The sequence below is a fragment of the Panthera onca genome, chromosome C1 (assembly GCF_046562875.1).
Source record: "Panthera onca isolate mPanOnc1 chromosome C1, mPanOnc1 haplotype 2, whole genome shotgun sequence".
Lineage (NCBI taxonomy): Eukaryota > Metazoa > Chordata > Mammalia > Carnivora > Felidae > Panthera > Panthera onca.
This window is the reverse complement of record NC_138346.1, coordinates 210,104,088-210,125,440: the sequence shown is the minus strand read 5'-3', so window position 1 is coordinate 210,125,440 and position 21,353 is coordinate 210,104,088. Positions and strand designations below refer to the sequence as shown.

At 52.1% G+C, this 21,353-nt stretch overlaps 1 protein-coding gene and 1 long non-coding RNA gene across 3 annotated transcripts in view; one reads left to right on the top strand and one right to left on the bottom strand.

Annotated features, from left to right (window-relative positions):
• The first annotated feature begins 9,568 nt into the window (after positions 1-9,568).
• PLEKHM2 (pleckstrin homology and RUN domain containing M2) overlaps positions 9,569-21,353 on the top strand; it is a 35,585-nt gene continuing 23,800 nt past the window's right edge. For both annotated transcript variants that reach the window (XM_078452352.2, XM_078452351.2), the window contains exon 1: positions 9,569-10,300. In XM_078452352.2, the coding sequence (XP_078308478.1) occupies positions 9,584-10,300 (717 nt within the window). In that variant the 5' untranslated portion in view covers positions 9,569-9,583. The remainder of the gene's footprint in view (positions 10,301-21,353) is intronic.
• Positions 17,334-20,724, bottom strand: LOC132672517 (uncharacterized). Its single transcript, XR_009607553.3, has 2 exons — positions 19,527-20,724; positions 17,334-17,835 (listed from the first exon to the last, which is right to left on the bottom strand). It is a non-coding gene; the product is annotated as an uncharacterized LOC132672517 (long non-coding RNA).

Below are 21,353 nucleotides of genomic sequence, written 5' to 3'. Positions count from 1 at the left end.
TATGTGTTAATGTAGTCAACCATCCTAGCTGCCACGGGAGAGTTTTAGTAGATGTTTTGCCACTGAATTTTAAAGGTCTCCTGTTTTTCTAGCCTCCCTAGATCAGTTTGCTTCCTGACCACCAAGACAGGGTCTTTTGGGTTTTTACGGTGACTATCCCATTTCAGTACCAAGTTCTGTATCAGGATAGGCTAACCGCTGTAACATACTCAACCCAAATGTAAGTAGCTTAACACAATAGAACCTTGTCTCTCCTTAACTAACAGTCCAAGTCAGTGGAGGCAGGAGGGCTCTTCACACTGTCATTCAGGAAACAGGCTTTCAGCATCTCTGCCATTTTCGCCCTGCTTCCAAGGTTGCCCTGGTCTACATTCGATTGGAAGATGATAGAAGAGAGAGTCGAGCTCAAGTGGTTTGTACAGGCCAGACCTGGAAACGGTACCTGTCCCTCCCTACACACAATCGATGAAAACCACGTAACTGGCCACACCTAGCTGAAAGACGAAACGTAGAGTAGCTCTGTGCGCGATAAGAGATTAACTAGCCCAGTTTTTGTCTCGGAAAGAATATCCGCCTTCTAATGTCTGCTCAGGGGACGGAGTCTCGTCTTGACTCCCGGTTACATATTCACAAATTGAGACCCCTCATTCTGAACTACTGAGAGTCAATTACTTGCTGAGGGTTGCAGGATGATCTCTTTTCTATCCTAAAGCTTGTAAATGCCTTGTGTTTCATTTTTTACAAAAAATGTGCAAGTAACATAAGATTAATGATTTTGAGATTAATGAGTAACTTGGAAACACCTTTGAGGGGTTAGCCAATGTGGAGTCATTGCTTTGTGTATGGTTTGTATTGTGGGGTCTTCACTTGAGAAGATTTCAATGGACCTGGACCAGCTGGTATATATAGGGAGGAGTTTAGACAAATCCCCTCCCTTATCCTGTGACCATCCCTTGCCTGTCTAATAAGAAGGACGACAGCAAAGGCTACTTCTAGTTGGAGGTGAGAATTATGTTGCCATTCTTCAGATCTCAATCTTTTGATAACCATTTGAAAATGGTTATAGAGTGATGCAAAATGTGAGACATAATTAGTTACTAGCAGAAAGAATTATGGGTCCTTGGCACAGAGAAAGGCGAATTCACTACATCTTTATGAAAACAAAAAACGGGGTAGCTGGGTGGCTCGGTCGGTTGGGTGTCCGACTTCAGCTCAGGTCATGATCTCACAGTTGGTGAGTTCGAGCCCCGCATCGGGGTCTGTGCTGACAGCTCGGAGCCTGGAGCCTGCTTCTGATTCTGTGTCTCCCTGTCTCTCTGCCCCTCACCCACTCACACTCTGTCTCTGTCTCAAAAATAAAGAAAACATTTTTTAAAAATTAAAAAGAAAAAAAATCGAGCTAGAGTGCTTTGGTTCCTCCTAGGGAGTTACTAAAAGCCGACATTTTCCCTTTTAGACTCCAGGTATCTGAAATCACAGAGCCCTGCGCTGGAAATACTCCACCCACACCCCACACCTGCTCCTCTCCGTTTTCCCCGAGAAATCAATGGCAACATCATCCTTCCTGTTGCTCACTCCAAAACCTTGGCTCTTCTTTCTCAACCTACATCCAATCCGTCCGAAAGCCTGTTGGCTTCACTTCAAAACATATTCAAAATCCCATCATTTCTAGAACCCCGGTCCCAGGACCCCTCACCTCTCGCCTGGGTTACCCCAGTGGGTCTTCCTGTCCACCTGCATTCTGTTCTTCCTTAACACAACAGCCAGCCCGCACCTCTCCTTAAAACCCTTCAGTGGGGCCCCTTCCCACTCGGATAAAAGCTGAAAGTCCTTACGATGTCTCCAAGGCCCCCTACCCGCCTCTCCGCCTTCCTCTCCTGCCTCCTTCCCCTCCTCACTCGTCTTCTGAGCCACCCTGACCTCCGTATTCCTTGAGCTCTTTCTCGCCCTCGAGCCTTTGGATCTGCCGTCTCCTTAGTCTGGAATGCTCTTTCCTCAGACACCTTCGTGGCTTTTTCTCTCACTTCCTTCAGGTCTTTCCGCAACTATCACCTCCGTAAAGGCCTTCTCTGGCTACCTGATCTGAAATCGAAGCCACCCACCCACCCCCTTCCATGTCATTTCCCTTCATTCTTCTCCGAGGCACCAACCACTGCCTAACATCCTTGCATTTCGCTTCTTGTCTACTTCCTTTCTCTCCGTCAGAAAGAAACTGCGGGAGGGTAGGGATTGATGCCTGTCCTTCTCACCGCTGTATCCCCAGTGCCTAGAGCGGTGCCTGATGCAGAGCGGATAGTAAGTCCATGGGCACCATCATGCTGCTGCGATTTCTCGTCTCAAAGGCCCCGAGGGGTTGTCCCGTAAGTGGAGTGACATAGCAGAACTGGGCCTGAAACCGGGCCAGGCCACCGAGGTCAGTTTGCAGGCTTAGGAATTCTAGCCTAGGATGACTGCTGAGTTTGAGTTTAGCATAGATTTTGAAAGAGGACTTTTTTTTTTTTTTTAAGTAATCTCTACACCCAATGTGGGGCTTGAACTCATGATCCTGAGATCAAGAATCGAATGCTTTTCAGACTGGGCCAGCCAGATGCCCTGAAGCAGTACTTTTCATTATACCCACATAGACAACTAATCTGGGACGTAGGCAAACAGCACCCCTCAGCTGATGGTTGTGTAGGCTTTGACTATACTGTCTCATCCTCTACCTTCCTAGGATGGAAAAGCCCAAATCAGGTGTAAAGAGAAGTGACTTTATGTTGGGTCCCACTTCTCTTCCATCCTTTTATTTCTACGGCCAGCTACAAAGGTTTTTTGCATCCCTATTGGATTAAAAATTAAGCAGAAGGTGGGGCGCCTGGGTGGCTCAGTCAGTTAAGCATCTGGCTTTGGCTCGGGTCATGATCTCACGGTTCATGAGGTTGAGCCCCACATTGGGTGAGCTTAAGCCCGGATTCTCTCTCTCCCTTTCTCTCTCTGCCCCTCACTCACTTGTGCTCTCTCTCTCTCTCACAATAAAATAAATAACTTTAAAAAATTAAGCAGAAGGGGCACCTGGGTGGCGCAGTCGGTTAAGCGTCCGACTTCAGCTCAGGTCACAATCTCGCGGTCCGTGAGTTCGAGCCCTGCGTCGGGCTCTGGGCTGACGGCTCAGAGCCTGGAGCCTGCTTCCGATTCTGTGTCTCCCTCTCTCTCTGCCCCTCCCCCGTTCATGCTCTGTCTCTCTCTGTCTCAAAAATAAATTTAAAAAGTTAAAAAAATTAAAAAAAATAAAAATAAAAAAAATAAAAAATTAAGCAGAAGACATTAATTCAACAAACATTGAGTATCATGTGCCAGACACAGAGTTGATGCTGTGAATACATCATCGCATGAACTGAGCAAAGGCATAGAGTCCCAGGGAGCTTATACCATAGCAGTCTCTTTGAGGAGTGACGCCAATAAGAACACGACAGGTAGTAATAAATCCTACAACAAAAATTGAGTAGATTTCTATGTTGGAAGGGACTAGAGACTCCTTAGTCTCTACTTAGTCTCTACCCTGACTTGTGCTCTGACTGTATCAAAAATAAATGAACTGTAAAAAAAAATTTTTTATTAAAAAAATTATTTTTATTTTTTTTAATTTTTTTAAAAATTATTTTTAATGTTTACTTATTTTTGACACAGAGAGAGAGAGACAGAGCATGAGCAGGGAAGGGGCAGAGAGAGAGGGAGACACAGGATCTGAAGCGGGCTCCAGGCTCCGAGCTGTCAGTCCAGAGCCCGACGTGGGGCTCGAACCCACAAACCGTGAGATCATGACCCGAGCCGAAGTCGGACGCTTAACCGACTGAGCCACCCAGGCGCCCCGGAACCGTGCTCTTTACATCTCATAAGTGTGACCTCCTCTGTGCTTCATCTTACCTGGTGGAAGAAGAAACAGCACGGAGAAGGAGTACGCCTTGCTCAGAAGCCCAGCCGAGAAGTCGATCGCTTTATTTCTATTCACGTTCCGCTAGAGAGAACTTGATGGGATAGCTGTGCCCACTACAGAGGAGGACGTAATCTGGCCCTGGGCCTGGCTACGACGCTGTCACTGTGGAGAGAGCAGATTTTGGTGAATAGCTGGGCGGCCCCTGCCACCCTGGGGAAGAGCATCCCTGCACAGGTCCTCGGGTGTGAACGCACGAGGACGGCACAAGGGCTGGCACAGGTCCCGGCACGCACCAGCCGAGGGCTTGGGAGATGAGTCAGGGAGAGAGGCTGGACCAATCAGCTGTGACCTTGGAGGCCAGAGAAGAGTCCGGATGTCCTTCCAGATGCCGTGACATGAAGATATGGAGGCGTTGAAGTTGGGACGTTGGGGCGGCCGGGTGACTCAGCTGGTTAAGCGTCCAATTGTAGATTTCGGCTCACGTCACGATCTCAAGATTCAGGAGATCAAGCCCCACGTGGGGCTCTGCACCATCAGGGATCCTCTCTCTTCCCCTCTCTCTGCCCCTCCCCTGCTCTTTCTCTCTCATTCATGCGTCTGCTCTCTCTCTCTCTCTCTCTCTCTCAAAAATAAACAAACTTAAAAAAAAAAATAAACTAGGAGGTGGAATGACTTCCCAATTTTCACCAAACTGTCTTGCTGACTGGACAGTGATGAGGAAGGAACTGGATGTTCAACATTTTTTAAAATTTTTTAATTAAAAAAAAATGTATTTTAGAGAGAGAGGGTAAGTAGGGGAGTAGGGCAGAAGGAGCGAGAGAATCTCAGGCAGGCTCCCTGCTCAGCATAGAGTCCGACACAGGGTTCAAGCCCACGCCCCTGGGACCATGACCTGAGCCGAAATTGAGAGTTGGTCGCTCAACCGACTGGGCCACCCAGGTGCCCCTCGACATTTTAAGAAAATAGATTGTCATTGGGGCGCCTGGGTGGCGCAGTCGGTTAAGCGTCCGACTTCAGCCAGGTCACGATCTCGCGGTCCGTGAGTTCGAGCCCCGCGTCAGGCTCTGGGCTGATGGCTCGGAGCCTGGAGCCTGTTTCCGATTCTGTGTCTCCCTCTCTCTCTGCCCCTCCCCCGTTCATGCTCTGTCTCTCTCTGTCCCAAAAATAAATAAAAAAAAACGTTGAAAAAAAAAAAAAAAAAAAGAAAAAAAAAAAAAAAGAAAATAGATTGTCATTATTTTTAGCAATCTCCACACCCAACATGGAGCTCGAACGCACAGCCTCCAAATCAAGAGTCACACGCTCTCGCAACTGAGCCAGCCAGGTCCCCTGGATGCTCAACATTTTCAAATAAAATCACCTGGGCACACCTGGCTGGCTCAGTCGGTGGAACCTGCAACTCTTGATCTTAGGGTTGTGAATTTGAGCCCCACATGGGATGTGGAAATGACTTAAAAATGAAATCTTTAGGGGCACCTGGGGGTGAGCATCCAACTCTTTATTTTGGCTCAGGTCATTGATTTCATGGTTTGTGAAACTGAGTCCCACTTCAGGCTCTGCACTGACAGCTTGGAGCCTGCTTGGAATTCTCTCTTTCCCTCTCTCTCTGCCTCTCCGATAGAGCAAGCAGGGGAGGGGCAGAGAGAGAGGGAGACAGAATACCTAGTGGGCTCCGTGTCGTCAGCACAGAGCCTGAGGCGGGGTTCCAGGGCATGAACTGTGAGATCGTGACCTGAGCTGAAATCAAAGTTAGACCCTTAACTAACTGAGCCACCCACGTGTCCCTGTTTGTTTGTTTGTTTTAAATGAGCCAGTCCAATGGGGCACCTGGGTGGCTCTGTTGGTTAAGCTTCTGACTTCAGCTCGGGTAATGATCTCGTGGTGTGGTCCGTGAGTTCGAGCCCCGCGTCGGGCTCTGTGCTGACAGCTCAGAGCCTGGAGCCTGCTTCGGATTCTGTGTCCCTCTCTCTCTCTCTGCCCCAACCCCTCTCACGCTCTCTGTCTCTCAAAAATAAATAAACGTTAAAAAAAACCTTTTGTAAATGATCTAGTCCAATGACCTTTTAAGGATGTGGCAGGATAAAGCTGCTAGACTTTTCTCCTATCTTTTTCCTCTCCGAGGCAGCGCACATCTTTGGAAAGAAGAGTAAAGACGAGCCGGTGGCCAGGTCCGTGGACTTTCTATGATGTGCCTTCTTTCCCCACTTCATCCCTCGCCCGATGGATCGTGCAGTCGGGAGGTCAGGACAATATTTAAAAGAAGAAGAAGAAGAAGAAAGTCATCTTTCCTGTGACACTGATTTGGAAACTAAGACAGAGTGATTTGCCCGAGGCCTTAGCATGAGTCAACTGAGCGTCTCAACTCCTCATGCCTCAGAGTCTCATGCACTTTCCACATGATCAGCAGTCTTGTGCAATAAATGAAGGAGCTTCAATGACTCCCTATAACAAGATTGATAGGCATCCTGGGGTATTTAATTTTTTTTTCTGAGTTTTTTTTTTTTTTTAATGTTTATTTCTTTTTTAGAGAGAGAGTGAGGGGTAGGGGAGGGGCAGAGAGAGAGAGGGAGACAGAGGATCCAAAATGGGCTCCGTGCTGACAGCAGAGAGCCTGAGCTGGGGCTCGAACTCACGAACCACAAGATCATCACCTGAGCTGAAGTCAGATGCTTAACCAACTGAGCCACCCAGGCGCTCCCACTTTTGTTTTCTTTAGATAATCTCTACACCCAACAGGGGGCTCGAACTCACAACCTCAAGATCAAGAGTCACATGCTGTACCTTTTGAGCAAGCCAGGTGCCCCCTGAGTTGTCTTGTTGTTTTTTTTTTTTTTTTTTAATGTTTATTTATTTTTGAGACAGAGAGAGACAGAGTGCGAGTGGGGGAGGGGCAGAGAGAGAGGGAGACACAGAATCCGAAACAGGCTCCAGGCTCCGAGCTGTCAGCCCAGAGCCCGATGCGGGGCTCGAACCCACGAACCGTGAGATCATGGCCTGAGCCAAAGTCGGACGCTTAACCGACTGAGCCACCCAGGGCGCCCCTGAGTTGCCTTGTTTTTGACAGGCAAGGGCAAATTCCATATTCGAGTTCTGGGCCTGGGGCAATTATCTGCACGTGAACACGCCCTCGGCCCCTTCCTGTTCCTGCAAGAAGTCTTGTAAGACTGAAATGTGCCTCTCCTCTCCCACCCGCTTACCCATGCAGACCTTCGGTAAATTTCTAACGAATGTTGTCAGCAGTTGAATGTGACCATCCCCCAATGTATGGAGATGTAAAGGACATGGCAGAAATGGCCATCACAGGTATATAGCCAAGCAATAAAAACATCCGTGGAAGCCATCACATGCCCAAGCTGCGAGTAGCCATTTATAGGGAGGTGGCGTCCAGCAGAAGATGCCGCCCAGAAACGTCTTATTATTTAACGGCAGGGGAGAATCACAAAGTTAACTGGTTCCACTTTGGGCTCAGTGGATTCTCATGAGCCAGAGTTGGATCTGACAGGTCGGGGCCTGTTGGCACCCTAGCTGACTGCGGTGGGAAGGGAGCTCACCAAGGTTATTAGCCTGGTCATTCAAGCAGTTTCCCTCCTGCTCGCCACCAACACATTTGGACACGTGACTATTTCTTTCTTCATTCAACGTACTGAGTCCTCTGTTCTCAGCCTTTTCTCTACCTGCCCAGCAACTGTAACGTCTTCTCCGCCTGACATTCTGTCTGAGCCCAGCTCCACGGAGACTGTTCTCGCCTGTTTTTCTGAGCTCAGCGCTGATAAGAAATGCCTTCAGCTGAGAGACTGACTTCTTTTCCTAAAGGGGTAGACCGAGCCCCTGCGGGATCACCTGCTGGAACAGTACGAAGAAATGTAAAGGGCACTTTGACTCAGGATGCGAACGGGTCCCATCATCTGTGCGGGGGTTGTTGTGTGAGAATACAGGAGACGAATGTAGGTAAAGCAGTTAGTTCAGAGCATGGCACGTAGTCAGTACTCATTACTCATCGTCACCATCATCATTAGTCTCAAGAACTCTTGACCTAGATCCTGAAGTGGTAATAGAATGCAGTTTCTCAAGTAGTTCTCTTTCATTTTCTTGACATGTAATTTTGTCCCCTTATTCAGTGACAGAAAAACAAATCAATGGGCTCCTGGCTGGCTAGGTTGGTGGACCATGAGACTGTTGGTCTTGGGGTTGTAAGTTCAAGCACCACGTTGGGGGTAGAGAGGACTTAAAAATAAAACATTAAAGGGGTGCCTGGGTGGCTCAGCCGGTTAGGTGACTGGCTACGTACGGCTCGGGTCATGATCTCACAGTTCGTGAGCTTGAGCCCCGTGTCGGGTTCTGTGCTGATAGGGTAGAACCTGGAGCCTGCTTCAGATTCTGTCTCTCTCTCTCTCTCTCTCTCTCTCTCTGTCCCTCCCCTGTTCGTTCTCTGTCTCTCTCTGTCTCTCAAAAATAAATAAAAACGTTAAGAAAATTGAAAAAGAATGAAATATTAAAACAAAAAACAAGAAGGCAACAACAAAAACATAACTACCACCATCTTGGATCTCTCCTGGGGAAACTGAGGGATGGAGAGGGAACTTTTGGTTGTGTATGGGGAGGGGTCCATTTAGGATAAGCTGTAGAATCAGTGTTTTGCATCTGTGCTGGGGAGACCAGGTTTGGGAGGCTGAGAAAGGTATGCCCGGACAAAGAGGGAAAATATAGGGAGCTGAAGTTGAGAATTGGGGTTTCTTCAAATAAAGAGGGTGCTGATCATTCCACAATATACAAATATCAAATCATTATGTTGTACACCTGAAACTAATGTTATTTGTCAATTATATCTCAGTTTCATAAAGTGAGACAAAAAAGGATATAGACTGACTTTTTTTGTTTGAGAGAAAGAGAGAGAGCAAGCGAGCACAAGCAGGGAAGAAGGGCAGAAGGAGAGGAAGACAGACAATCCCAAGCAGGCTGCAAGCTCAGCATGGAGCCGGACACCGGGCCTGATCCACGAGCCTGGGATCGTGACCCGAGCGGAAATCAAGAGTGGAACGTCAACCAGGCGCCCCAATAGATTGACTTTAAAAAAAAGAAAAGAAAAGAATGAAAAGGCGGGACTCATGGTTGCATCAGGGTATGTTCATTTGGAGACCAAATGAGCTAAGTGAGCCAGGTAGGAGACTGAGAACTCTAAGTGTGGGTGGCTTTAAGAGATGGGGAATTGGGGGGATGAGGGGAATTGTTAGGGTGGGTTTCAGGGCTGAGGCAGCTGGGGCCCCCAGGGTATGCGGCCCCACCGAAGGAGAGCTGGGGCACGGGTAGCAATCAATGGGCTGTGGGTAAGAATCAGAGTGGGTGTTGGGACAGAAGGGGAAGTGCGGAGGGTGTGTTTTGTTGGTGGGGAGGAGCACCCGGGACCTGAAATGGCCTTAAAGTTTAGGACTGGGCGTGAGGGTGGGGAACTGAGGAGACGGACTGGCTTCCAGGGGCGGGTGAGGGCCAGGGCAGCCAGGAAGGGCCAGAGGGTGAGGGTCTCTGGGTAGGTCGAGGTGGGGGGTGCCCGGGTCTCCAGGCTGCCGGAAGCCAGGGGCCCTGGGTCTCTGGGGTGCGGGGGGGCGGGTCTCACGACCCCGGGCATGGCAGGGGCCTCTGGGCCGAGGAAAGGGAGGGTCTGTGGGCTGAGGGATGTCGCTGGCCGGCGGGGGCGGCTTGTCCGGATCCCCGAGGTCTGTGGGGGGCTCCGCGGGCCCCGGCCGGAGGGGGTGGAGGGGCTCGGGGTCGCTGGGGAGGGCCGGGAGACCTGGGTCCGTGGGCCGGCAAGGGCAGGGCGGGGGGCCCAAGGTCTGCGGGGACCCGGGGGTCCCCGGGGTTAAGGGGCTCCCGCGGACCCTGGCCCGAGGGGCTGTGAGCCGACAAGGGCTGGGGCGCGGGGGCCCGGGGTCTGCGGGGGTCCCGGGCGACCCCGGCCGGAGGGGCTGCGGGCCCGGGGACGGGGACGCGGGGTCCGGCGGGTCTCCGGGCGCGGGCGCCCCGGCCCGACCGCCGGCCTTGGCGCCGCCCCGCCTGACATCAGTTCCTGCCGCCGCCGCCGCTGCCGCCGCCGCCGCCGCCGCCGCGCACAGCCCGCGGCCTCTTCCCCGCCGGCCGCGCTCCGGAGCCGCCTGGCCGCGGCGGAGCGAGGGGCCGGGCGAGGCGAGGGCCGGGCGGCGGGCGCCGGGCCCCGCGGCCGGCACGACGGAGCCCCCGCACGGCCGGCGGCAGCGGTTGGCGGCGGCCCCGGGCCCCCGGCGCGGGAAGCGGCGGCGGCGGGGCGGCGGCGGCGGCGGCGGTGGCGGCGGCGCCATGGAGCCGCGGGAGGTGAAGGACCGGATCCTGGAGAACATCTCGCTGTCGGTGAAGAAGGTGAGCGCGGCCCGCTCCCCGCGGCCCGGCCGACCCCCCCCCGCCACCCCCAGCCCCACGCCCCGACCCCACCCGGCGCCCCCTGCTCCCCTCCCCCCTCCGCGGGGCCCGGGGGGGGGGGGGTCCGTCCTGTCCCCGGGGGCTCGGGGACACCGCCCTGCCCCCTGTGCGACCCCGGGAGCCGCCGGGAGCCCCGGGCGGGTGCCGGGGGAAGCGGGGGCCGCTCACGTGAGCGCCGCGGCCTCCCAGCTATTTTTAAAGAACAAAGTTGAGGTCAGCATCCCCCAGAGCTGCCACCGGCCGAGGGGGCCCTGCGTCACTCCGCGGGGCCTCGACACGCCTGTCCCCCTCCTCCCCCCCCCCCCCCCCCCCCCGCCGCCCCGCAGCGCAGGTCTGCGGGGCCTCCCGGGGCTGGCACCTCGGGGCGCGGCGGCCGGGCATAAGCAGCCTCCGCTCCTCCCGGTTCTGGGTTCTGGGCGACGTTGCCTCCGGTCCTGGGAAGTTCCTTGCCTCGTCTTGCTCAAGGATGGCAGTGCGAAGAGGCTCGTTTCAGGGTTGGGCCCGAGGACCCCAAGTGCCAGGGGATTGCGGGTTGGAGGGTGACCCGCGGAACTTGGTGGCACGCACGGGCACCCTGCTGCGTGGGGGCTCCGTACGGTAGACATCGTTGCCCAGGCTGCCCGTAGGAAAAAAATACTTCTTATGAAGCGTATGTCACTGCCTGTGTGAGGAAGTCAGCAGGGTTCTGTCCTCTTAACACCAAACCTGAACTGACAGTCATTTGAAGAAGGTGGTTGGATATTTTCCCCCCTAATTTGAGTTCCTGGCTCACCTGATAGTCTCGGAAACTAGGAATGATTTGGGGGGTTGGGGGGGAGGAAAGGTTCGTTCATCAGATTATTTTAGTTCAACAAACCAAAATGAAGACAATTGATGAAATCAACGATTGTATTTAAATAGCTCCCCCCACCCCATACAGGACGCTTAAATTCCTCAAAAGTAACATAGGTAAGCAATTTTACCTTTCATAGAGATCGATGTGGCTTAAAAGAAAAGTGGATTCAAAGTGCTCTCACTGAAAGGAACATTGCAGACATCCAACAGAAGTTATATTTACTTTGCCCGAGCCTTGCTAATGCAGTCGGGGTATAGTTTTCGCTTACTCAAAGAGTGCGGGGTAAGCAAATACTTTATTAAAAAGCAATAGATCTTTCCTCACGGAAGACAAAGGAAGACCTTTGGGGTTTCCTTTTTTTTTTTGAAAAGAAAAATTTTTTTAATGTTTATTTATTTGAGAGACAGAGCATGAACGGGGGAGGGTCAGAGAGAGAGGGTGATACAGAATCCAAAGCAGGCTCCAGGCTCCGAGCTGTCAGCACAGAGCCCGACACGGGGCTCGAACTCACGGACCGCGAGATCGTGACCTGAGCAGAAGCCGGACACTTAACCAACTGGGCCACCCGGCGCCCCGACCTTTGGGGTTTCTAACCTAATCTGGGCCTCTGTGGCTTCTGGTGGGCCAAGCGCTCGGTCTCGGATTTCCAACAAATGCATGGGGAAGTCCTGGGTAGAAAGGGGGCCGGCATGGACCCTGTCATTTGTGTGGCATGGAGATTCACTCTGTAAATCCAGCTGCCGTCCATGAAGGAGGTGGGTGCACTTGAGATTCTTGCTCCTGTACGCGTTGGACAAGCGCGTTCTATTGAGCCGTGACGCATGCCCGAAGATGGAAGACCCACACTAGAAACTGGAAAGCCATCCTTGGGTGCATCACAACCAAAGGCATGACCAGCATCACAGTTAAGAACGTGGGTTCTGGACTGGGGCTGTCTGGGTTGAACCCCTGGCCTGCCTATGAGTAACCGTCTAACCTTAGGTACGTTCCTTGACCTCTCCATGCCTCATTTTTCTCATCTATAAGGCAGGGATAAAGTCAGGGTTGTTGTGAAGAGAATATCTATAGAATGAGAGCATATCTGCAGAGTGGTTAGCAGGGCGCTCAAGCCAGTCTTAGGAAGCTGTCTTAGCCTGTTTGGGCTGCTATAGCAAATTACCATAGACTGGGTGGCTTATAAATAACAGAAATTTCTTTGTCACAGTTCCGGATGCCGGAAGCCTGAAAACGTGGCTGCGTTCTGGTGAGGGCCCCCTTCCGATTGCGGGGTGCTCACTTCATCCTGTGTCCCCACATGGGGGAAGCCGAAGGGAGCTGGGTCTCTGTTATTAGGGCATTAATCCCCTGCGTGAGGGCTCATGACCTCAGCACCTCCCAAAGGTCCCGCAAAATGGGCTTGCTGATCTTTTTATAAGGATGTTGCATGAAGCAAATGAGATGTGTATTTCTGCAAAAAAGATCCGTTGTGTATTACTATGTTTGCAGAGGGCACTGTAGGACTTTTTATCGAAATAGAGCATACCTACAGAAAATAGCATATACTTACACTCCTAAGGGTGCAGCTGAATGAGTTCTCACAACATGAACATATCCACATATCCAACACCTAGATCGAGAAACAGAGCATAACCATCATCCAGAAACCCCCCCTCCTTGTTCCCCTCCCAGAAGCTACACCTCCAGGTGTAGCCACTGTCCCCAAGCAGTGTTGTCGAGTTCAGTTCTTCTGACACCTAGGTTTCGTGGTCAAGAATATGCACTGTCATACTGACAGTGACAGAGCTGTTATCCCGCCTGGATCCAGGGGAACCTGTGTTTTGATATGAAGGCAGGGTTTCTGGGGGTTAGAGAGAATTCCCGAGTTTAACGGCGCAGTTAAAGGAAAATAGTAACAATGAAAAGCAAGCTCCACATGTTCTGGAAAGGGAGAGAAGGCAGAAACATCCCCGGTGCAGATAATAAAGCCTGCGGTTGCTGATTCGTTAATGGAGAGATGTCCGCGTCAAAGACAGAGTTGGCATTTTGAATTGGCATGTGGTTCTACTAGATAGCATCTACTCCAGGGGAGGGCAGGCAGTGGTTTCCATGAGAGTTTTGTTTTGTTTTTGAGAAGCCTGAGTGTCCGATGCGTACATGTGCAGCGGAAGAAGCAGCCTCTGTCCCCCGACAGTCTGTGCGTTGGTTGGTCTGGGTTTGAGTGCTGGCTTTGGCACTGACCTCCTTGACCCTGGCAAATTATCAGCCCTCCAGGAGCCTCAGCAGTCAGGACTCCCCCAGAGTGTTGTCATGAGAATTGAATCACAGGAGATAATACGCTTCAATCACTGAGCACAATACGTGGCTCATGACAAGGCCTACCTAAAATATTAGCTACCATTGCCACTAGCAGGTGTCTATGTGAACGCTGCAGTTCGCTCCCGTGGGATTTGCAGTCAGAGTCTCGGGCTACCCTTCTCTGTGTCTTCCAGCCCGGGGTGTGTCAAACTTTTTCATAAAATGCCAGGTAGTCAATATGTTCAGCCCACGTGGTCTTTGTTGCAACTACTCAGCGCTGCCCTTGTAGCTCAAAAGCAAGCACAGACAATCCGTCCGTATATGAGAGTAGCTCGATACGCCTTTATTTGCCAAAGCGGGCTGCGTGCGTGCGCACGCACGTAGAAAGCCTTCCTCAGGGTAGGCTAGGGGTCGCTTTTGGAGAAATCGGTGGGACCGGTCCTACAGTTAATCAAATCTCGATTATAACTGTGTTTCTGTGTGTTACACCAGGCCCGTGGAATGAGTATGGACATTCGTAGATCCCAACATGTGTCCATGTATTTGGTTTTTCAAAAATATTTAGTGGGTGTCCCCCAGAAGTCCCCAGGGTCCCAGGCCCTAGGAGGGTAGCAGGGAGCAAGGCAGATAAGATCCATGGAGTGGATACTTCTGGGAGAGAGGCAAGTTGGCGATTCAATAGACAAACCATTGCAAAGAGGATTCCAGGTCGTGATTAGCGGTCTGAAGGCATTGGGCAGGATACAGAATTGGCAGTGGAATTTGCCATAGAGGAGGTGACCGGAGAAGACTGACCTAAGGAGGTGATGTCGCATCCAATAAGGGACACTGACTAGGGTAAGAGAATGAGAGAGCATTCTAAGAAAATGAACGGTTGTTTTTAAAAAGCACAAAAAGAGGGGTCCCTGGTTGGCTCAGTTGGTTAAGCATCAGGATTTCAGCTCAGGTCATGATCTTACGGTTCGTGGGATCGAGCCCCATGTGGGGCCCTGCACTGAGAGCACAGAGCCTGCTTGGGATTCTCTCGCTCTTTCTGCGCTTCCCCTGCTCGCACTCTCTCTCTCTCAAACTAAATAAACTTTTAAAACACACAAAGAGCTCAGAAATATGTAAAATAAAAAGTAAGAGGCCCCCGTTCTCTGTCTCCTCAGCCTCAACTCTACTTTCCTTAAACAGGGTGAATAAATGGACTTTAATAAAGTAACCTTCCAGGGAATGAACACTCCTGGGTCATCCCAACTTTCCCTCACCTGGGACAACATAGGTCTCCCACCCGCCTCAGTTTGGGCACACACGCTGTCCCTCCAGTTTAGGTCCCGAGTGAGGTTGTGTTTCTGGCCAGGCACCGCGAGCAGGGGTCTCCCAGCCCGGGGCCTAGCCTGGGTGCAGCTGAAAGGCTGGCGAGGGTGGTGGGCTTTTTCTCCCCAGTTTCCCCACCCTCCAAATGGGTTGGATGTGCCAGCACGTTAAAAATTAGCTAGGGCAGCTGATTTCTAGAGAGGTCCTTGTATTTAGATACATGTGGGAGGTATATTGACCATTGGGTTTCAATCAATAGTTTTGTTCTCTCAGGCTTCATGGAAAAACTCTTAAGAGTTTAAAAATCTGAAGCGTTCTGAAAATCCCCAGTGACCTGAGTCGCTGGGGCAGAGATCTAAATAAAATAGTATCCACACACACATTTTATAAACTGAAGTGCTCGGGGTCGGGCTACTTCTCCTGCCTCTTCCCCTGCATGTGTCCTGATGTTGGCAGTAGCTGTTCTGGGCTCCTTTCCTCTCTCCCAGGACGGAGGCTATCCAGGGAGGGACCCGCAGGCCCCCAAGCAGGAACCACAGAAGCATGCACCTGACCCTTTGAGTGACCCCACTCAGACCCAGCACTAGATGCTGTGATGGCCTTTTCTGAGCCCTGCCCATCCAGTGTTTTTTATTTTTTTTTATTCGAGTAATCTCTACACCCAACACGGGGCTCGAACTCACCACCACAAGATCAAGAGTTGCATGGTCTTTTGACTGAGCCAGCCAGGCGCCCGCTTGCCCATTCAGTTTGGTTGTTTGTTTGTTTGTTTGTTTATTTATTTATTTTTGAGAGAGAGAGAGAAAGAGAACAAACGGGGGAGGGGCAGAGAGAGAGGGAAACAGGATCCAAAGCAGGCCCTGCATTGACAGCAGAGAGCCAGATGTGGGGCTCAAACCCACCAACCTCGAGATCATGACCTGAGCCGAAGCGGGACACCCAACTGACTGAGCCACCCAGGCGCCCCTCCCCCTTTCTTTTAATTGTTTTTTTTTTTTTTCTTTTCAGTTTTAAGATATGGTTTTCCTTCTACAAAATGCGTTTCTAACATTAGGTTTCTGTTTGAAGTCTTGTGACATTGTGGATCTCTCCATCCCATCAAAGAACACCCCGGGCCCTCTCTTTCTCCGTGGCTTTTGGCTCTTGGCTCTAGCGTGAGGCCCATCCAGACTGAAAGCCCCGTTGGATGATTGGAGGCCGGGCAGAAACTCACCTGCACCCGGGGTTGGACAGAAGCCAGGTGGCCATGTGGCAGCAGCCGGCCCCCTGTTGAGTTGGGGGCTACAGCAGTGGCTGTGTTTTCACTCTGTGGTGCGGCTAACACTCTGGAGTTCAGCTGGAGGGGTGGTGACCCCTGCGGGGCCCCCTCGGAGCTCATCCAGCTGGAGCCCAGTGTGACGAGAAATTGCCAGCAAAACTGAAAATCTGCTGCTAGCCAGCAAAAATGTTTGGTCTGAAAACCAACGTGGAGCGGCCAAGACAGGTTTGAACGTGGAAGGCGAGGGGCAGTATTTGGAGCATGGATGCCGCAGGAAAAAGGCTGCCACTTGTCGGTACCGTGGGGCTCTGGGGTGGGTCGATCCCCCCCTCGAGTCTTTGGTGCTCAACTCGAGCATCAGGATTCACCACCATGGCAGGAGGATGATGCCACTGAAGCTGGAGGTGCTCTTAGGTCCAAGGAGAGCAATGGGGCTCTTCTCCCGGGGGTGGGGAGGGGGCTTGCTGAGAAACCACGAAGCGGGTTTCTGAGGTTGGGACCTGGAAGTACCTAGCAGTGTAGAGCAACCGTGTCCGGGCCCCTGGCTCCCCTCCGTGGGAGTCTGAACGAGGCAGCGGGGCCGGTTGGTTTGGGGGAACCTTCCTTTCCAGCCCTGTCCTCCTTATTGCTGCTCGCTTAAGGTGTGAACATCCTAGAACTTCCCCTGGAGGCAGGAGGACAAGGACCATTTGTGGGAGAGTCCCTTTGTCTGGAGCTCAGTCCCCTGTCTGAAAGCTCATGTCGTTGGTCTGTTGGTTATTGTGGTTATCCGGGGTCCCGAGGATGCCCGCTCTGTCTTGCTAGCAGAGCAGCTGGCCCTGCCACGTACCCATTCTTCCCTATTTTATGTGTTTGTAATGTATCTTTCCCCCCTTTTCTTGAATGCTTTACGAGCATTATAGAAATACATAAGGTGGGGCGCCTGGGTGGCTCAGTCGGTTGAGCGTCTGACTTCAGCTCAGGTCATGACCTCACGGTTTGTGAGTTCGAGCCCCGCGTCGGGCCCTGTGCTGACAGCTCAGAGCCTGGAGCCTGCTTCGGATTCTGTATCTCCCTCTCTCTCTGTCCCTCTCCCCCTCATGCTCTGTCTCTTTCTCTCAAAAATAAATGTTAGAAAAAAAAAAAAGAAATACATAAGGAAGGAAGCATTAGTTTCCTAGAAACACTTCTCTCCCATGATTCGCTGTCTTAAAGAGTTGGGACTCAGAGATTCTGAGAAACCTGGTAACCTATGAGAACGAGAAAGGGACTAACGTAGACTTGAAATCCACAAAAATCTCCAAACTTAAGTAAGTAGTCAACCTCTGTTCACGCTTTCCCCCCAGGTTCTTTATTTTGGGTGTCACAGACTGCCGAGGCACGAAATGCCCAAGTGTACAGGAGGCAGCGGGGTAATGATACCAGAGGAGTCCCTCCATTGAGTTTCTTCAGCACCTGCCGGTTACATGCATTTCCTCGGTCAGGCTCACGACAAACTTGCAAGATAGGCCACGGGCCCTAGCTCATACCTGTGGGAGATGAGGTGTAGAGAAGGAACTTGCCAGGCTTGTGAGGCTCATAAAGAGCAGAGCTGGGTTCGAACCACGTTTCTGGCTGTTGCTCTTTTCGTTTCTCTGGGCCTTTTCCATCCCCAAGATGTCCGTCTTGAAACTATAACAGATGATCAAGGCACCCTCTCAGTCCTCCTTAAGAGCACGTGTCCGTTGAACAAATAATTGCTGAGTGACCGTGACGTGCTGGGTGCTCTTCCAGTCATTAGGATCCAGCAGCGACGAGAACCCACCAAGCCCCTGCTCCCTGGGGCTGCCACTGTAGAAGAGAAGACAGCCAGTCAACAAATCACAATGGCTGCCCTTTAATAGCCATTACAGATTTGTCGTCCATGGAGTTGCTGTCATCCCTCTTAACCCTGTATTGACGTTTCCAGCCCCTCGTCTCTGATTGTATTGCACGGACCATGGGATGGAGGCACGGGTCCCCCCAGTGTCCTCAAAACCTCGTGTTTTGGTTTCGACGGTGACTTGGTGCCATTTTCCGTAGCAACAAAATGGTTGTCGGGTGAGGGACGCTTGCGTGAGGTCGTGTTGCAGGTACAGCAGAGGAAAGGGGAAGTGAAAGATGAATGCAGGACCAGGGGGCGCTCCCAGGCTTTGAAAGACTAACTGAACGGAGGCTTTGAGAAACTCCCTTCTTCCTGCCAGTGTGCCACACGTCAGTGCCCTGACGACCCTGACCTGACCCTGGAGCACTGAGAACACAGGTCCCGCCTCCATCCCAGTGGTCAAAGTGTGTGCCGCGCGATCTTTCTGGTCATTGGTTGGCTTCTGGATCTGTGGTGTTTGCCTAGAGACCCCTTAGCAGAGACTCCTTCCATTTCGGTCCCTACTTTGAAAGGAGTCCTCAGTCCCACCCGCCACAAGCAGTCGCGCCAGGTGCGGTGTTGAGAGGCAGAACAATTGTAGTACCTGGGGGCTCGGACACCCCTCCCCCAGGAAAGAGAAGCATTTACCTTCTTTTGGAAACCATATTTCATCAAATTACCCAAAAGATCTGTGCCTAACAAGGCCAGTCGCCTTCTGTTATCACTGTTTCAACACCCCAAAGAAAGCAGTAAAAAAGAAAAAAAAAAAAAAAAAAGGAATCCGCAGATAATTCAAGTACCTGCTTTTTTTAGCGTTTCCCCCCTGCATATCTTTCCATGAGCTGCCAATAAAGCAGAGAGCTCGCCAACTCTCCAGCAAAGGGGCTAATGAGCAGCGACTTGGGTAGTGGGAAAGGAAGCAGTATCATTGGGCGTATTTAGTAGCAAATAAAGGGTTAAGAAGCATTGATCTCACTCATCTTGCTCAAGAGACAGTGCACGCTCGTGGCAAACAAACAGCACACCCTTCGTGGTGACTCTCCGTGTGGGGCCAGTCAGTCCTAGGATGGCACCCAGCCCGGGCACAAGCTCTTCCTGGGCAGGGGCATTGGCAGAAGGACAGTGTCTTTCATGCCCCCCAAGAAATCAGGCTGATCATTTCTGAACTGCAGGATCTCTGGCTCCTTATGTAGCAGCGATTTCCCATTTGCCGGTTCTCTGGTTCTATAATCTAATTGAAATTGACGGTCATTGGGAATGAAGTATTTTTCAGGCTAAGGTGGGGTGGGATCTCAGGTTAGGGATTTTAAAATCAGGAGAGAGAATCAGAAGCACTGCGGTTGCCTGGGGTTGGCGGAGTGTTCGACACGCGGCGGGCCAGAGCCTCTGTTCACACACTCATGTTGTCTAGGAGGGAGGCACTTAAGACCTTCCTGACATTGTCCCCAGACCCCTGACTCCCATTCTGCAGAGCCCTGGGAATGGCCCCGGGCCGCTTACTGCCCTGCCCTCAGTAGGACATTGGGATGAGCGCTTCCAGATGGTTAGGGCAGGTACCCCCGAGTGTCGCTTTATCCTCAGGTGGGAGGGAAGCAGAAGGGGCTCCAGGAACAGCTACTGGCGGGGTGTCTGAGCTCACCTGGCCTGGGGGGTAGGCAGGAAGTGTCTTCGCCTCCCTGGGCCCCGATCTCCCTGCCGACAGAATGAGGATTCTGGCTGAGAGACGATTCTTCTGATCTTCCGCGTGTATGGTAGTCAAACTTTGATTCGCTGACAGCCTCACTCGGACTAGCCCCCCCCCCCCACCCAACCATGGAAGCCCCCAGGAAACTCTGCCGTGTAACCAGGTGATTTCTACGGGTGCTTGCACTCTTGGGTTCCAAAATTCTTCAGCCTGGCCAGGACCAGCCTTGTCTTAGACTCCAGTGGAGATTCTGCACAGAAAAGCTGTTGGCCCTGGCCTTCCATTCCTTGGATCGGGCATTATTATTCTTAAGAAGTTTTGCTGAGACTTACAAGACTCCAGTTTGCCTGCCTTGTTTGCATGTTTGCTGGTTTATTTTTGAGGGAATGCAGGATGAGCCTTCTCTTCAAATCCATGAGTCTGTGCCTGCAGCAGTGCAAAATGCTCATGGGAGACCAGTGTGGGACACTGTTTCGGTGGGCTCCCCGGGGGGGCATTGGGTGGTTCTAACCCCACCACCTCTTCTCCAGTGGTCTCTGCTGGGGATGAACCCTCGTGGGGTCCCTCTCCCGGGGGAGTTCAGGCATCAAGGTTTAGGGGCACCCCAACACCAAAGGTGGGTAATAAACGGTAGCACATGGCTTGACCTCGGCCTTTCCTCTGAGTTTCTGCCTTGGTAAGAAGAGCCGGTGTCTGAGAGGGCCACAGGGCCACTCTGACCCGGCAGTGGTCACACTGTAAATAGAATTCCAAAGGCAAGGCAGGCAGTGCCCTCTCGTTTTCCTTAAGACTCGTCCCTTGCCCAAAGCGCACCCGCAAGCAGCATCAGGTGAGAGGCAGCTCAGGGATCAGGTGGCCCCGCAGCTCAGGGGGCTCAGAGTTTGAGTCGAGCTCATGTAACCAGGGCCATCATGGATTTCATTTATAAAAGAGGTGAGTTGAAGTCAGGTATCCGTCCACGCTTCGCTCCGTGGGATTTTCCTACTTTTGGATTTCCACCTCCTAGACTGCCAAGGCCGTTCTAAACATTCTGTGGTCTAAATATACCTGGTCTCCATGGAGCCCACAGGGCGGCTGCTGTTGCCTGGGGAGCAGAGGAACCAGATTCTCCTGTGCTCTGTGTGCTAAGCAGGGAGGGAGCAGGCCCGGCAGGGAGCCCCGCATGGTCAGGCAGTTCCCAAAGACACGTTCACAGCCCTGTGTCTGTCCCACCTTGTGGACTCTCCTACCCTTGTTGGGGCAGGGATTCTTATCCAGCTCTGTAAATAGGGGATGGGGACCCTCCCACAGCCCTCCCGCTGCCCTGCCCCGTACAGCCTGTGAGTAGGTAGCAGTTAGATTCCAGACCTCCCATCTGTTTGCTCCGGGGCATCTCGGCCACCTTGGTGTGGACTGACAGAGAGAGAAAGGCACCTGTAACCGTCTTATTTTCCTTTGGTCATTTGTAATCTTTCATTGCTACCTTTGAGTTAACCTATTAGGAACCAGTTCTGGAAAGGTTTCTTGGTGCCAACCACAGAACTAGAAATTGTTTCTCAGTTGTGTGTCTATAAGAGAGAGAGGAGACAAAGAGAGCCGGCTGCCACGCAGAGCAGACAGTGGGACCAACCCGAATTAAAATGCCCCGAGTCAGGCATTTCTTGGCCTGCTGGAGTGTGCCACCCACATTTCCCAGCAGCCACGGGGTCTGGCACGGTCTCGTGATGGCCGGTCTTCCCAGGGTGCTCCGCAGGGAGCACCGTCCTCCTGGCTTTGAGAGAGTGGCTGGGCTGCGCCCAGCGC